At 33.7% G+C, this 16,317-nt stretch overlaps 2 protein-coding genes and 1 long non-coding RNA gene across 4 annotated transcripts; 1 reads left to right on the top strand and 2 right to left on the bottom strand.

Annotated features, from left to right (window-relative positions):
- Positions 1-808: 808 nt before the first annotated feature.
- On the bottom strand, positions 809-3,252 carry LOC142519280 (uncharacterized). 2 transcript variants are annotated; one of them, XM_075622256.1, is made up of 4 exons: positions 3,219-3,252; positions 2,864-3,024; positions 2,044-2,173; positions 809-1,966 (listed from the first exon to the last, which is right to left on the bottom strand). In XM_075622256.1, the coding sequence occupies exons 2-4, from the start codon at positions 2,994-2,996 to the stop codon at positions 1,183-1,185; spliced, it is 1,047 nt and encodes a 348-aa protein (XP_075478371.1). In that variant the 5' UTR covers positions 2,997-3,024; positions 3,219-3,252; the 3' UTR covers positions 809-1,182. The 2 variants fall into 2 exon arrangements, with proteins under 2 accessions (XP_075478371.1, XP_075478364.1); XM_075622249.1 differs by having other exon boundaries at positions 2,864-3,246.
- Positions 3,253-8,270: 5,018 nt separating this feature from the next.
- LOC142546251 (protein IQ-DOMAIN 6-like) lies at positions 8,271-10,827 on the bottom strand. The gene is made up of 5 exons (XM_075653873.1): positions 10,468-10,827; positions 10,124-10,378; positions 9,453-9,662; positions 9,208-9,321; positions 8,271-9,111 (listed from the first exon to the last, which is right to left on the bottom strand). Exons 1-5 carry the CDS (start codon positions 10,531-10,533, stop codon positions 8,488-8,490), a joined length of 1,269 nt encoding a protein of 422 aa, XP_075509988.1. The 5' UTR covers positions 10,534-10,827; the 3' UTR covers positions 8,271-8,487.
- A 1,389-nt stretch (positions 10,828-12,216) lies between these two features.
- LOC142519273 (uncharacterized) lies at positions 12,217-13,397 on the top strand. Its single transcript, XR_012813746.1, has 2 exons — positions 12,217-12,409; positions 12,970-13,397. It is a non-coding gene; the product is annotated as an uncharacterized LOC142519273 (long non-coding RNA).
- The last annotated feature ends 2,920 nt before the right edge of the window (positions 13,398-16,317 follow it).

Genomic DNA, 16,317 nt, shown 5'->3' with positions numbered 1-16,317 from the left:
TATTAAAATGATTAAACGATATCTTTCTCCCATGCATGCATGGCTGGAAAACCTTCTTGTAGATAAGAAATAGAGCGATATATATATGGGAAAAATAGAATTTACCTAATAGAAGTTTAAATATGAAAATCTAATTGATTGGGTTTTTTTTTTTTTGTCGGAATTTTTGAAGATAGAGAACAACATACGAGAAAATTCACAAATCAAACTCGGATAAAGAAATAACTCGCACGGTAGCCGTTCTTCTACCCGTGCCATTGGGCAAACAATTAGGAAACCACAATCGAACAAAGTTAAGAAAGCCAAAAAAGAAGAAGCATAACTATTAATATTTATAATTTCTGAATCTAGTGGATTAAATGAATTGGTTAATTTTAAAAGTTGATGAAAATAGTCTATAAGTTGTTGGAATTTAATGTTTATGATTTACAATAATTAATGCAACACTACATGAGAATGAAATAACGAGAAAAATGATGTTTTCATTAACTTTTCCAATTTTTAGTTTTGGTACATTAAATTTTCAAAGTATGGTTTTGATACATTAACTTTTACTTTCGACTACTTTGGTCTAATTTTTACGTGACATCTAACAAGTAAGCAATTTTCGATGTTACATCAACATTTTTGTATGCCATGTCAGTATTTTCCGGTGTTATATCATTTGTTACACCAAAATAGTCGAAGATATATATAAAGTTAATGCAGCAAAACTAATTTTTGAAAATTTAGTGGACAAAAATAAAAAAGTTCAAAATAAAAAACATTGAATAAGTTAATAGACCAAAATAAATTATTTTCCCTTAAATTATCTTGGCCAAACTATGTGGAAACGACACTACCGTCTCCCACAACTTTCCACGAACTAAATAAAAAAAAAGGAAAAATAAGAATATTCACGATACAAACTTATATATTTATAACTAAAATAAAAATAAACTATATACTATAGATATATAGATATCTTTAAAAAATATATCATCTTTAATTATGAGCATACATTAATTTCCGAAAGATCTCGTGAAATCCAAATCCAGGAAGAAACATGCTCTTTCCCCATAAATGCGCCATTGCCAATTGCCATTTACCTAAATATCAATTCATAAAGTTCAAAGATAAGCAAACATTGATTACGATAATGGAATATCCGAGCTGGTTGAAATAAGATTAGGGTTCAAGAAATCAGGGTAACTGCATGGGAGAGGAGGTGTAAGAAGAAGAAGCAGTAGCAAATATTTCCGTGAAAGTTTCAAAGTACTCCATGTTGCCATGTGAACAGCACTTAGAATTGAAACCCGAGTGCCCAAGAATCGGATCAAGAACTTGTTCTGGTGAAGAAGATGAAAAGGGAACCCCTAACTCACTCCATTTCAGAAGATCGCTGAGTTTCGGAAGAATCGGAATCGTTAACGATGAATCTTGATCAAAACCCTGATAAAGTTTTGGATTATTCATCTGACTTGAGAGATTTTCAGTGCTAAAAATGAAATCATCTTCCGGTTTTAGTAGGGATTGCTGATGATCATCAACAAATTGAGGATGGTATAATAATGGAATTGAGGGCTCAATATCCAATGCAGATGAACTGAAGTGAATATTAGATGGTGGCGGAATGGTGAAATTTGATGCATTATAGTTCATCAAATGATCATCAAGTTGTCTGATTTCAACCTGATCAAAATCTTGAAAGACCAGTGGAGGGTTTGTGATGCAAATTCGGTCGATTTGAGGACTTGGGGTCAAATTATTGATGGAATTTAGAAAGTAAAGATTGTTTTGATCGGAAGAGTGACTGCTTCTGCTACTGCTGATCGAGTTTGTAAGATTTGGAGAGATTAATGTGGCAGTAAGATGATCAGAAAGATCATTCTGATGAGCAATCAGCTTTTTCTTGATGCTTGAATTCCAAAAGTTTTTGACTTCATTGTCTGTTCTTCCAGGGAGATGTTTGGCTATCTGAGCCCACCTGGAAAAAAATATCAAATTTAGAAAAATTATGAATCCTATTTAAGTTATTTGCTCCATATAATTATAGAGTTTTACCTGTTTCCTAGAATCTTGTGGAGCTCAATGATGAGGGCTGCTTCTTGGGGAGAGAAACTGCCTCTCTTCAAATCAGGCCTTAGGTAATTTATCCATCTCAATCTGCAGCTCTTGCCACATCTTTGCAGCCCTAAATTATTTAAATATATAAAGCACACATATCATCTGCTGTTAGTATGACAATCCAAAGATTGTTAAAACTATACAAACTACGAAAACGAGTTTAATATGAACCCCTATGAATACTTGAAGAACGTCGTCTCCTTGGTAAATCCTTGATCCAGCTAGACACGCACGAATCCAGATTCTAGGGATGGAGATGTGACATAGAGTGAGGAGAAAGCGTAGGTTTTTGGGAAAGAAAGTTCATAAGTTCTAGATCTTTTTAACTAATTAGAATATCGCCACCCCTCTCCCAAGGTGGCTCGATCCACCGGTTCTAGATCTTTTTAAAACGTAGGTTTTTGGGAAAAAAGGTTCATAAGTTCTAAATTTATTTAACTTGAAAGATCGCCACCACACGGAATCCCAAGTGGCTCGATACGCCGGCAATTCGACATTTATGTATGTGTGTCTGCATGGTCCACCGGTTCTAAATCTTTTTAAAACATGGGTTTTTGGGAACAAAGGTTTATAATTTCTAAATTAATTTAACTTGAAAGATAGCCACCACGAGCACTCCCAAGTGGCTCGATCCGCGGTACATCTATGTATGTGTGTGCATGGGATGCATGCACTGTCATTGATTTTTTCTTTGCGGAGAGACTGTACAAAGGGATGCATTAACACATACAAGTGAAGGATTTAACAGCATATATACCTGCAAGTCTTGGAACTGAGCTCCAGCAGCCATGTCCATAATTGGAGACATATTTTATAAGCTTCTCATCTTCTTCAGGTGACCACAGACCCCGCTTCACTTTCTGTTTGTTACAACAAGAATGATGCACCATTTCCTTAAAATGAATGGCTCATAGATATCTGCACCGAAGCAAACACAAGCAACACACAGATACACATATATAGGTACGTGTATGCAGCATATAATATGAAGATCAAATTAAGAAACAAGAAAAAAGAAAAGAAAAGCTTTAAGCTTGAAAAACTGAGGGATGGAATGGAAGATATCATGGCATTGTACGTTGAGATTCTGTGTTTAATATGAAGAGCTGTACCACCATAGCTACGAGGGCCCTGATTTGATTTGGGGCAAAAAGCTGCGATATTGGGGTATTTCTTGCGGAAGGGAGAGTACTTATAGTAAGGGTTTTTTGCCATGAAAATGTAGTCCTCGAGTCAGCCATGCAGGTTCCTAAGGTCCCACTTTTTTGAACTCCAATACTACTTTCTTGCATTCGTCTGACGTTTCAAAAACTAATAATAGTACGGTGTTGTATACAATAATATATTGAAATAATTTAAAAAATTGAACTACAAATCCACAACATTTTCCCTTTTTCTTTTCGAAATCTTGATTTGGTTCAGATGGAAATAATCATTTGCAGTTGGAAACTTGTAATTTCTGATTAACAAGCAAAATCGAGATAGATCTCTTCTGCCAATTAATCTCATATATATGACTTTTCTCCACATTTTTACATAGACTTTGTCAAAATAAATTGTATTAGGATTGAGTTTATAGAATTTGCGAATATCTATAGTAAGGGAGGACAAAATAGTGGAGAGAACGAAGAGTTTGTAGAAGTTGCGGTGTGGCATAATTCGGGCAAAAACTTGTGAGACGGTCTCTCGGGTCGTATTTTGTGTGACTGATCTCTTATTTGTGTCATCCATGAAAAAATATTATTTTTTATGCTAATAGTATTACTTTTTATTATGAATATCGGTAGGATTGACCCGTCTCACAGATAAAGATTCGTGAGACCGTCTCACAAGAGACCTACTCTATACTATTACTATATATTCGGTCTACCGATTCCTAGAATTGTTAGATTGTAATTTTAGAAATTATTTTTGTATTTATGTGGTTTTCATTATTTTTCCGATACGACACTCATGTGTACAGTGTCATATTAGGACTTCCGCTAAAAAATGACAATAATTATCAAAAATTAAAATATACAAAATTAAAACTCACTTTTGACACCATATCCTCAAACGATAGAAAAATGTCTACAACAATATAATGACACCAAATCACTATTTATTTTTCATCCAACAGATTGAGTGATGTTTGGCTCATTAAATATCAACAAAAATCCTCATTTGACTATTTGATTATGATTTCTCTATAAATACCTACGACTCTTCATTCCTTTGTTAGATAGAAGAAAAACATAGAAGGTAAATCATTGGAGGACAAAATATGTTATTTTACCAAAATTTGTAGCAGCAACGGCACAACTACAATATTTTAAACTTTACTACTCATGGTTTGATCGTTTTCTCAGCAAGGAAAATCACTGTATCTCAACAATTCCTCGATAATTACACTTTTTGAAATCCATGAGAAACAAACAAGAGAAGCTTGTTATAATACTGATTATCGAATTGAACATTTGTCATCTTTCAAAATTATAATTATCGTAACCGTAAAATTCTAATTTTAAACCACATAATAATCCAAACATCACGTTGTTGCGATCACTCTCTCGCAGCAATTATTGCACCAACAAATGGCTTAGTCATGACTCGTCTAATAAACGTATGAATAGTACTACAAATTAAATCCTTTCCCAAAAAAAAAAGTACTACAAATTAAATTTCTGCTCCTCGAATCAAAATTTTGAGCAGATCGTGTTCAAAGTTTGACTTTTCTAAGTAATGAAAAACAAGAAACAGATTTAAGTTTTGCTTTTTTTTTTTTTTGGTCTTTATTGTATTACTTCATTTTCTTTTATATTAAAATCATTCTTCTGTGATATGTAAAATTCATCAATTGCATTATTTTAAAAATAGCAGTCGTACTTATAGGACACTATCTTATTCTCATTTAATGATGCATGATTCTACAAAATGGAACAAATCTAAAGCTATGACATTAATTTATTATTGGAAATATATTTTTAAAATGTGTGTGTGTGTGTGTGTGTGTGTGTATATATATATATATATATATATATTATCTTTTATGGTCTGGCAGATCTACGCGAATTGTGTATATATATTTGTATTCATTCCGTCCCATATATTTAGATTTGTATGTATTTTCACACGAATTTTAAAAGCTATTGAAAAAAATAATTACAAAAGAATCTCATTTTACCATTGTCGAATGAATGTTTTAATAAGATAAAAAAATTGTTGGAAGAAGTTAATATATTTAATGACGAGTGTAGACTGGTAAAATAATAGAGAAAATAATACTAAATATGGAAACTATATTATGTATTTGAGACAATGAAAAAAATGTGATATTTATATTTTGGATGGAGAGAGTAATCGTAAAAGTGTATACCTTATGCAGATTTTTATGGTAAAAGTCAACTTTTCCTCAAAATCTATTATTTTCATTCAAATTAAACCAAAGAAAATGAATGAATAAATAAATAAATAAAAGACGAATTCGATCAATAAAAAAAAGGGTATATGTCACACAAATTTCCATTTTTATGAATAAATGCATATCTTCCATGTGGTGGTGATATGAAACTTGCCATTGTTCACGAATCAGAAAGAAAAGCAAACAGTTTTATAATTTCGTCATCGCCAAACCATAGCATTAAATGCAACAGATACGGATGAAAGATGTGCATGCACAATGATCCATCCAATGCAAATTCACACACATTAATCTCCTTGTACAAAATATATTCCAAAAAAAGAAAACAAAACAAAATTGCTCAAAAAATAATAATTCATGAATTAAAAACCATTGCATGTGAAACTTTCAAAGAGTTAAGTGTTGATTAATTAAAAGTTAAGGAAACGATAGGCTATATATATATATAATCTTACATGTAATAAAGAAATGATGAAAAATAATTGAATTGGTAGAGCATAAAATTATGAAATCTTACTTTAAATGTGATTAGAAAAATTATTTATTTAGTTTCGAGTTGTGGTTAAATTAGTGGAATTTTTCGTATATTTGATTAATTACAATGAGTGGTTCTGAGGCAATTCTAGATTTTGAAAGAGGTATTTTTCACTAAATGTCTATTTCCAAGTTTGTAAATCTTGAGCTCTAGCCCCATTACTAGCTGTTTCTAATGCGTATTCGCTTTACAAAATTTATGGAAACTAGGTAAACCACTAATTTTTGATTTACTCAAATTCTTGATGTTCTTGCTTATATCACTAGGTAAACCACTAATTTTTGCTCTCGTGGATACCAAAGAGTTCAAATTAGCACATATGTTATGAATTTCAGTAGCAGCAACTTCGAATCTGTCCTTTACAAAAGTTAAATGATATCCTAATATCATCTCTTTCGACAAAATATCCTTGTAAATCCCTCTTCTAAACTTGTGATGGCCTTCTCGACGTAATTTTTGGGTCCTTCCCTAATGATAATGAATACGCCGAAAATTGACTACGTGGGAGGAAAAAAAAATTTCCCCCTTGATGATAAAAGATAGTTTCCAACTGAATGAAGAGATCATACAAAATTAAGCAATACTTGTTTTGGTTCATTCCATGCTTCCAAGTCGCTTCAAATGCAATTCAAAGCATATACGCATGCTTGTGATCAAAGGGAAAAAAAATAATTAAAAAAAATTGATAATAAATCATGTAGTTGATGCATGCACATGCATGAATTAATGGCTGCAGGGTCCATTGCTCTATTCGATGTCCCATAGTAGGACATAGATTCAGGTTTCGCTTTGTTTTTTCCTACTTTGAGGTTAGCTTATAAATAATTAATAATTAATTTTCATATATATATATATATATATACATATGTGTTTGTGACAAAAACTTGTGTGAGACGGTCTCACATGTCGTATTTTGTGAGACAGATCTTTTATTTGAGTCATTCATGAAAATATATTATTTTTTATGCTAAGAGTATTACTTTTTATTGTGAATATTGGTAGGGTTGACCCGTCTCACAGGTAAAGATAAGTGAAACCGTCTCACAAGAGATCTACTCTATATATATATAGACATACCTCTATTTTATAATATATATAAATCAAGTTAATAGTAGAAAAACAAATGATATATAAGCATTCAATGCGTGCACGAATAATTTGGGAGAGTTTAATAAATGATTTTGAATAACATTATCTTTTCTGGTTATTCACGTCACATTTGGCTTTTAATAACCTTCATATTTGCGGAAAATGCGTTATAGCGCATGTAGGACAACATTTGAAAGCTGTAATTAAAATTTGAAAGAGGGTTGGATACTAAAATTTTCGTATATTATCTGTTACTGTTTTTATAAAAATTAATTTAGTCTCTTGATAGGACAGTGGGAATTACAAATATAACTCTTATTTTAAAGTTTACCTAAATTTGATTGGATAACACCTTATCCACCTAAAATTGGTTAGCAGTACCGCTTCTTCGTTAGGGATGTCACTGGGTCGGGGTTTTACTCAGACTCACATTGGATCCACGCGTATGGAGCTGTTTTGGACATACTAAATAGGTCATGAGACGGGTCTCGGGTCTAATTTTTCAGCCTCGTACGGATATGGGTCTAGTCATGGGTCCTATAATACCCGCCTCATGCCCGCATGTTAATATAAATACTCTTGGGTTTAGTTTTATTAATTTTTCATTTTTTCAGTAGTCCACTTCAACCATAACAGTCTTAGCTATTCCTAGGTCAACTGTTGCATTTGAATCTGCTTTTAGCAATAGTAGAAGAATAGTTGGTCCTCGTCTTAGTAGACTTAATCCAACGACTTTGGAGACATTGATGTGCTCGCGAAATGATTGTGGGATGAGGTGAAAATAAATAAATCACAGTTTTATTTTGTTAGTGTAATTTCATTTTAATTATTTTTGTTGTACTTTGTTCTTCAAAATTGGTTAGCAGTACCACTTCTTTACGTCTCTTTGCAAAAAAAAAAAAAAAAAAAAAAAAAAATTAATTTATTTATTTTTTTCCGAGTAAATTTTAATCCAACTTTAGAAATTATCACAATCCCTCGTGTTGCCCTTGTATGGAAGGATTTAATTTGATTTGAATGATGAATTTGAAATGATTGATCAAAATATACAATTTTCCTTTTTGATGTCTCATTTTGTATTAAAAAGAATAGAACAGAAATAGCTAGAATTAAAGATAAATTGAATTATAAACGATACCAAATACCAGAAATGTGCACTGAAATATAAAATTTGCGTCTTTGATTTGCTCTAAAATAAAGCCATGAAGAGTACAACATGACTAGAAAATTCATGATGTGCATATACTGAGAAACCAACCAGACAACAAGGTGTTGATCGCATCCCAAAACCAAAGAATCTACACATATACGTATTTAGAATCCATCAAGATTCATTGCTTTTCATGTAGTAATCTCGTCAGGTGTGCATCGAGTTGTAGTGACCCTTGATTGAATAAAGATCAGTATCAGCACTCTTCCTAGCAACCCCTCGAGAAAGTGGACTTGGTTTCCCATGATACGATAAATTCTCGATCGAATGCCTCTCAATGGAATTATGATTAGATGAATCAGTAAATGATTTCTTCTTAGCTTTGATTGACAGTGTCGAACTCATGTAGTGAGGCTTGGTGCAACTATTGCTGTTCGGATTTTCGCCCGAACCTGCAGTCTTGGAAGTCCCGGAGGAAGAATTCGAGGTTGTGCACTCATCAGAATATGCAAGTCCAGGACATGGTTCAGATGATGAGCGCAAAATTTGACAACTCATTGGAACTTTTGAGAATATATTCTGTTTCTTGGTCAATGAATCTTGACGGAATGGAGTTGAAAATGGACCGTTTGCTCTAGTTCCGTCTTTTATTGAAGTAGGTGCCGTCAATCGAGATATTTCGACATGGGACTCTTCCATAGTCCTTGCCTCCCATGGCTTGGTAGGCATCCATTGTTCAAGCCAGCCGAGTTCCAGCCCCTTGTTTTCAACTTTAATCTGTGTAGTCGCACTCTTTATCCTCGTGTTCAAAATTGGGTCTTTTCTTAATAGCTGAAAAACATTTAAATCATACATATATCACCGAGTCAAGATGCATCGAAAATATTAACAACAAAAAAATAAAATTATGACATATCCTACAATTACCTGCTGAGAAAGGGCATATGCATTTGCCCTCTCCCTCTTGGCAGCTCCTTCTTGTTTCATTTGAACCTTAGACCTCATCTCTTCAACCGTCCCACGACTATCACACCATCCACTCTGAAATCACATTGACAGAGAAAGATGAATTTTCAACTTTACAATCGACATAGACACAGAGAACTACACAGGCTAGCCTTGACATAAATTGGTCATAACAAGTCATAATATGTAGTTGTAACTCATAATACCTCAGTCAGCTTCACTGGATCGACTTCAATTTGATTCTCTAGCTGACCTTCAGCAAATGATTGATTAGCCTGTGTTCGAGCTCGATTTTGAACTCTAACAAGTGCCTGCATGCACCTCAGTGTCACTGCAGCTTGTTTTCTCACCAATCGTCCCCGAACAATAGCTTGCAGTCTCACCAGTGCTTTCAAGGCCCTTAAAGCACGTTTTGCCTTCAAAATATTTTCATTTATGGGGCATCTTTAACGAAAGGAATTTCAAAATAGATAACAAACGCAGGTTTAAAATGCATAATTCTGTGAATTTCTCAACAGAATCCAAGCAATAATAGCTTGCAATTTCAAGAAAGCTAATATATCAAATTTTAAATTCATTCTCTATTTATTTACAAGTTAATTATACAAATTATAATGAATTTCATGATATTATAATTCATTGAATTTGAAAATCTATCTTAATAGCACGAAAATTTATATAAAATGCAAATTTAAATTTGAATTTCAAGATTTTGTTTTTTAAAATAATAAAAATATATTTGAATAAATTTGAAATTCAAGTTAAGTGAGTGTGTCCAAATGCAACCTAACTTTAACCCATCGTCATGTAAAAACAATGACAATTGCACTAAAAAAAGCTACTAAAGTCTGGAAAAGAAGAATATGCATGAGAATACCAAAAAAGAGCGAAAATTTGTTTGAATTCGAGCTGCTGCCCATTCTCGTCGGACAGCTACGAAGTCCTGAGGTGAAGTTCTGGCCAAAGCATCCACCGCCGCTGCCATTTCACCGCCAAATGAGAAAGATGAAGCTTCTGAACCCTCAGTCTCGGGTGCATCTCCGCCGCCTTTTCTGCTCTTCGCCGCTACAAAAATCCCACCAGAAGCACTCCTCCATAGTTTCCACTTTCTCCCTTTATCACCCACTTTCTCCTGCATCGGAAACAATTTCAAAATGCATATACGGATACACAAAATCAACAGAATAAATAAATCAAGACAACGATGGTTTTTAAGCTCACGGGTTCATTTCCAGAGGTCTTTTTGAGGGTAATCAGTGATTTGATCCACTTTCCTGAAGCACCCATCTATTAAACAAATCTAATCCAATCCAACAAAAAGAAAGACAGATTCCAAATGTGGTTTTCCAAGATTTGTGCTTGGAAACTCTGGTATATGAAGACAAAACAGAAGGAGGTTATACGAAAATCGGAGAGGATTTCAGCTCAAGAACATGAAAAGACCCAGATGGCATAATTATCATGGGAACTTGAAGGGATTTAAATCGGATTAATTTAATTGTCTGGAGCGTAGTGAAGCGTCTTTGAAATTTGAAATTTTGAAAAAACAAAGCATGAAATGGAAAGCTTCCACGGACAGTATCCAATGACTTTCCAACATTGAGTATACGGCGTAGTTTTTAAAACCCCCGCTTCTCCGGGTCTCCAATTCAAAGCTCATGCTGACAAATCTTACATTTAAAAATAGAAAAAATTACATATAATTTGCACTTTTCCATTTATGCTCTGGTTAAATACAAATTTATAATAAATTTGTATTTTTAGTCATATAAATTCTAACTAATTTTTTATCTTTTTTTTTATTGGAGTTCAACACGTCGAAAATTACTCATGTGTCGGCCACGAATGCTGATGTATAATTTTACACCAACATCGAAAACTAGTTGATGAGATCGGGGTGAATCAGGTGAGCGGAGTCGGGGCAATCTACCGGATCTGATTTGTGTTTTGTTTAAGGAAATGAGCGAAGAGATGAATCTGTGAACTATGGCTTCCACTGTGACCTGCAGACAAGGAGATGAAGTCGTTAATGAGCGCCGGAGGGGTGTACGGTGTGGCCACTCCGATGCTTAAATCAGCAGGTGAAGATAATAACCAGTGTAGCTTTTAGAGAAATAAAGACTACTTGTGTAAATATATGTGTTAACATATGTGTGAGGGTGAATTCTCCAGAAAACCAGAGAGGGATCCAGAATCCAACCATTTAAATGAGAAGTATGTCTACTATTTATAGGAAAAACGTGGTAGGTACCTTGTTTTCAGTGCCTACTTGCTAACTATGGCAAGTCGGTTGCTCATACTGTTTGATGACTTCTAAAACACACCAAACTCATATTGCTTGATAGATTAGACAACCCATATCAATCACACTCGAGTGTGGCGCGATTCTCGAGGTAACCCGGGTGGTAAGGTACCCGAGAGTTTGTATGAGATCCCGGGCTTCTGGTTGCCCGGTTACTGAAGAAAGCACTCTGCATATTGATCCTATTTTGGGAATTCATTTAATAATCTCGGATCCATGATCCGGTCTTTCATGGGAGTACCACTGGTCAAATGAATACACAATGACACTTGCTAGTCCATCAATAATAAGTCAAACCAGGCATATCCCCCACTGGCTGACATAATAAACTTACAAACATTAATACAATACATGACACGTTCAACTTCAATCATAACGTAATCAAATCTCACATATCATCTCACATATCGAGAAACACAAAATCATCGCATAAAAATTCTCCAATTTTCACATGGTTGAATTGAAAATTGATTATTATCATTCTGTTTTTAAGTAAAAAAATTATTTATTAATTTATAATAAAAAAATTTATTATATAAATACATGGCATATAATTTTTTATATTCTTTTTTTTCCAGGCTGCTGAAGCCCATAATATGAAAGGGCTGAGACACGAACTTGTTCATTTTGAAGCCCAATACTTATGGGCTTTTGATAAACGGACCCAGTCGGTTATGAAAGCAAGTTCTCTACAGTGCACTTTTCTCTTTACGGTCCAGTGCCTACTGAAATCGTTACATCGATAGCCTTTTAATAAAGATCAAAAGTGACGGATACAGGAAAGTTGATCATCTACCTGAAAATTAAAGACATTTCCCATGGCGGAAAATAAAAAAGTGGACACTTCAATTCAGTCTTCAGGTACGAAGAATTTATCCCGCTTTTGTTCTAAGACTATTATGTGGTGCGTGATTAGCAATTTTTGTGTTTTAAGAATTGCTTTCTCGATCGGGATCGGGATCGGGATCGGGATCGGTGCTTGGATTTTACTTTCCTTCTAGCTTGTGCCTGTTGCTTGTTGTGAAATTTAGGCTGTTTTCTGTAGAAGCTGAAATATTTAAGCTTTTTTTTAATTTAATGTTTGAATTGTGGCCGATAAATTGTCAAAATTTGCCTTTAATTTGATTTGAAAAGACAGCTGAAAATATGTGAAATTTATGAAAGTCGTGTTTTTGTTTTTATCAAAATTCGTTGAAGCTTAGTCTTGATGGTAATGATGTGAATTCAAAAAGCTTTGGTTCCTCATTGTAAACTCTGTATTCGTGGGACAAACAACGTGAGATGGCTGGTATAGTGGGATTGCGAAAGTTTATTCTAGGAGATAGCATGATTATCATGTGATCATACCTTGTTTTTTACAATTAGAATACAAATCGAAAAGGGTTTCGTTTTAAGTTGATGTTTGTGTTGTTATGTTGTAGCGGATGGAGATGTAGGAACACGAAAGCAAAAGATACACTATGATAAATCGCCTCGCCACCAAAATGAAACACACGGGACAAGTGATGACATTGATGAGAAGACTCCGGTCGATGAAGTGAAAGGACCGAGTGTTCTTGAACGAGCTAAGGAAGAGATTGAAGCTGTGGTGGGAGCAGTTCTTCCAAAGAAATAGTCTCAGTGTTAGTTTACCTGGCCTCGGGTTTTGGCCATCATATCAACATAATGTTATGGGAAGTTGGTTTCCTTGAAATGTTTTACTCGATGCTTTGTATTGTATTGCCTTCAGGATTCAAATACTAACTGTTTTAGTCTACCTAATAATGTTTGTGGCGTGCAAGGACTGATCCTTCAACGTTTGTTCTTCGTGTTCTTGTTTGTTGCTAACAGATCCAATGATCCTCTTATTCATAAATTTCTCTAATACTTGTATGATTTTCATGTTAACATACTGACTTAAAATGAAGTTCGTGATCATTTACCTCCATGAACACGATTCTGGACCGCCCTACTAATTAGGGAAGGGCAGAGGAATCGATCCACTCCATGGTGTGGTGATTAAACTTTTTGAGGGGATTTGGGTTTGTTTTGATTTGTACTAGGATTTTATTTTGCCATACATGTTCACTAGGTATGTTGTTCGATTAAGTTGCTTGCGAATGGCTTTCGATTGACTTGATTAACTCTCCATTCAACTGGTGAACGAAGTCAAGTTCCTGCACGCATTGGTGAAACACGAACTCAGTTTCCACTCAAGTTTGAGCAATATACGATCTTCTTTTCTAATGTTATTTAAATCTTGTTAGAATTACTTCTTTCCTAAATTATTTAATAAATACCTCTAATGCATATAGTCCTGGATTCGACTATGCTGCACCTGAAGATCTTCGCTCCGGGTGTATGCATAACCATTGGAAAACAGGTGATCCACATTTGGGACTGAATCGGGTGTAGCCTCTCCTTTCTCTCAAATTCGTGACTTCCCAGTGTACATGTGGGTTTAGTTTCATTAATATAAAGATTTGAGACTTGTGCCTTCGCAATAATTGTTCAACCCGAACTCGAGCCAACCCGAAAGCTCTCAACACGAACCTGAACCCGTATCAACCCGATCAACCCGTATAACCTGATTTTGAATTTTTTATAGATTTTTTTTAAAGAAAATTAAATAAAATTCAAAAAAAATAATACTAATATTTTAATTTAAACACATAATAATAAAATCTCTCTCATATATTATTTAAATTTGAAAATTTAATTATAGAAAAATAAAATATATTTACTAAATCAAAAACAATTATTTTAAAATTAAAAATGTTCAAATAAATAATAAATTATGAAAATTTATGATATAAATATACCATAAATATTTTTTCAGGCATACAATATATAAAAATATAAGAAATATTTATTAATTATATTTTTTATAAAAAAATAAAAAAATTTCGGGTTGACCCGAACCCAACCCGACCAGATCCGATCATTTTTTTCGGGTCAGCTATCGGGTCCAACCCGATCTGATCCGAACCCGAAAATCCCAAATCCAAACTTGATTTTTTTCGGGTTGAAGTTTTAGTTCAAGTTTAACAATTGAAAATTTATAATTTCAGGCTGTGACATGAAAATCGAGGAAAAACTAAATTTTATTCCACATTTAAATCTCAAATGGATGGAACAAATTATTTAAATCTCAAATGGATGGAACAAATTGTCATTACTCTGTCCCTCTTCTTTTTTCTTTTCTGCAAACTTTATAATTTAAATTTGTGAACATGAATCTTGACCAAAACAGTGATATTTTGCGATGAAATTCTGATTGCCATTAATGAATTACTTTCTCCTGAAAAGCTGCGATACTTTGAAACTGGAAAACATGATATGATAAAATAAGATAAAATAATAATTTAGTAAATTTAGAGTATGAGTTTAATTTTTTATTAAAGCTTATAGGATAAATTCGTTCGATTATTTGACCAAATCAACCCATTAGTGACTCAAACCATCGATTATTTTATTTTATTAATGAGGTGTAATTAATTATCTCGAAAGAATAGTTGAAGACTGAGATTGATTCATCAGTGTACTGAAGAAGGCAAAATGTTACAGTGAATGATCAAATCCCAAACAGTGACTCGCAGCTTACTCCATCACTGAGAGTTTCAGTCCCTTTTCACCAAATGCAAGCCTGCTGTATTACATTATTACATGATGGCCTCTTTTACTAATCATGTTAATATTTCATGTTTTGATCCAAAGGGTCCCTTTTTTGGCTAACTAAATGTATAATTCGAAGCATGCACAGATATCAAAAAACAAAAAAACCAAAAAAAGTGATGCTTGATATAATTTTTACTGCGCCAATCCCAACTCCCTGATGAAACCTATTGGTGTATCACTCAGCTATAGTTAGTAGTGAAAAGATAGAGGGAGTGGAATGGGATCAGCTTTTCTTCAAATATCGCTTCCCAGTTGATCATAATTGATGAAATCTATTCGTAAAAGGTGGTGTGATTATCGGCCCTTTATTCTTGTTACTCACATTCAATATTCATTTAAAATCTTAATTTCAAGAATCACAAACGGCTGAATCTGTATGTATTTCAATACTAGCAATTGGAGTATCAGATATGATATATAATGAAGTTGTCGTAGAGGTAGGTGTCCGGGTATGTTTTAGGCTTGAAAGTCTGATTCTGAGCTCAGGATCCTCGTTGGACGAAACATTTAATATCAGTGGAGCGTAACACGGTTTCGGAACTGCAGATAGTTGTAATATCGAGGAAGGGGATTTTGGTTCGGGTAACAATATCATATGGTTCGATTGTGGTTCAGTTCTAGCTAGCTTCGTTTCGGCTATGGTTCAAAGAGGAGCTTGTGCTTTAGTTTATTTTCTCAAATTTTAGTGTTCAGGAACAAGGATGACGAGCGTCTACAATGATGATGAAACTGATCAAATTTAATGCACTAATTTAACTATATATGCACGCCTAGTCTTTTATTTGCTATAATGTTGACATCCTAATTTTTTCAACATTTGGGGAAAAAACTAATAATTCAGAAAAATAATGACAATGAAATATTGAGTTATGGGCATTAAGACATTATATTAATTAATTACTTCATCATAACATATTTTCGTTAGTTGTGGATCAGTTATACATATATTAGTTCTCCAAACTAAACGATTTTTTCACGTATCACATCTTAAACTATAATCTAAGATAGTCTCATTAACCACATTTATCCAAGTTTTTTCAATGGCATACCTTCATTCTACTTCTTTCATTGACCTGTCAATCTAAGATATATAGAATTAGGGTTGTGTTTGG

The sequence above is a fragment of the Primulina tabacum genome, chromosome 1 (genome assembly GCF_025594145.1).
Source record: "Primulina tabacum isolate GXHZ01 chromosome 1, ASM2559414v2, whole genome shotgun sequence".
Classification (NCBI taxonomy): Eukaryota; Viridiplantae; Streptophyta; class Magnoliopsida; order Lamiales; family Gesneriaceae; genus Primulina; species Primulina tabacum.
Note: the sequence above shows the minus strand (reverse complement) of the source record. Positions and strands in the feature narration are given on the sequence as shown.

What these genes read in the sequence shown, in the direction of transcription:
- LOC142519280 (XM_075622256.1), bottom strand. Translation starts at nt 2,996, where the DNA reads ATGGTGCATCATTCTTGTTGTAACAAACAGAAAGTGAAGCGGGGTCTG. An exon ending in CTCAGTTCCAAGACTTGCAG is followed by an intron (nt 2,174 to 2,863) that starts GTATATATGCTG and finishes TAAATAATTTAG; the next exon opens with GGCTGCAAAGATGTGGCAAG. An exon ending in CACAAGATTCTAGGAAACAG is followed by an intron (nt 1,967 to 2,043) that starts GTAAAACTCTAT and finishes ATTTTTTTCCAG; the next exon opens with GTGGGCTCAGATAGCCAAAC.
- LOC142546251 (XM_075653873.1), bottom strand. Translation starts at nt 10,533, where the DNA reads ATGGGTGCTTCAGGAAAGTGGATCAAATCACTGATTACCCTCAAAAAG. An exon ending in AGACCTCTGGAAATGAACCC is followed by an intron (nt 10,379 to 10,467) that starts GTGAGCTTAAAA and finishes TTTCCGATGCAG; the next exon opens with GAGAAAGTGGGTGATAAAGG. An exon ending in CAAATTTTCGCTCTTTTTTG is followed by an intron (nt 9,663 to 10,123) that starts GTATTCTCATGC and finishes AATATTTTGAAG; the next exon opens with GCAAAACGTGCTTTAAGGGC.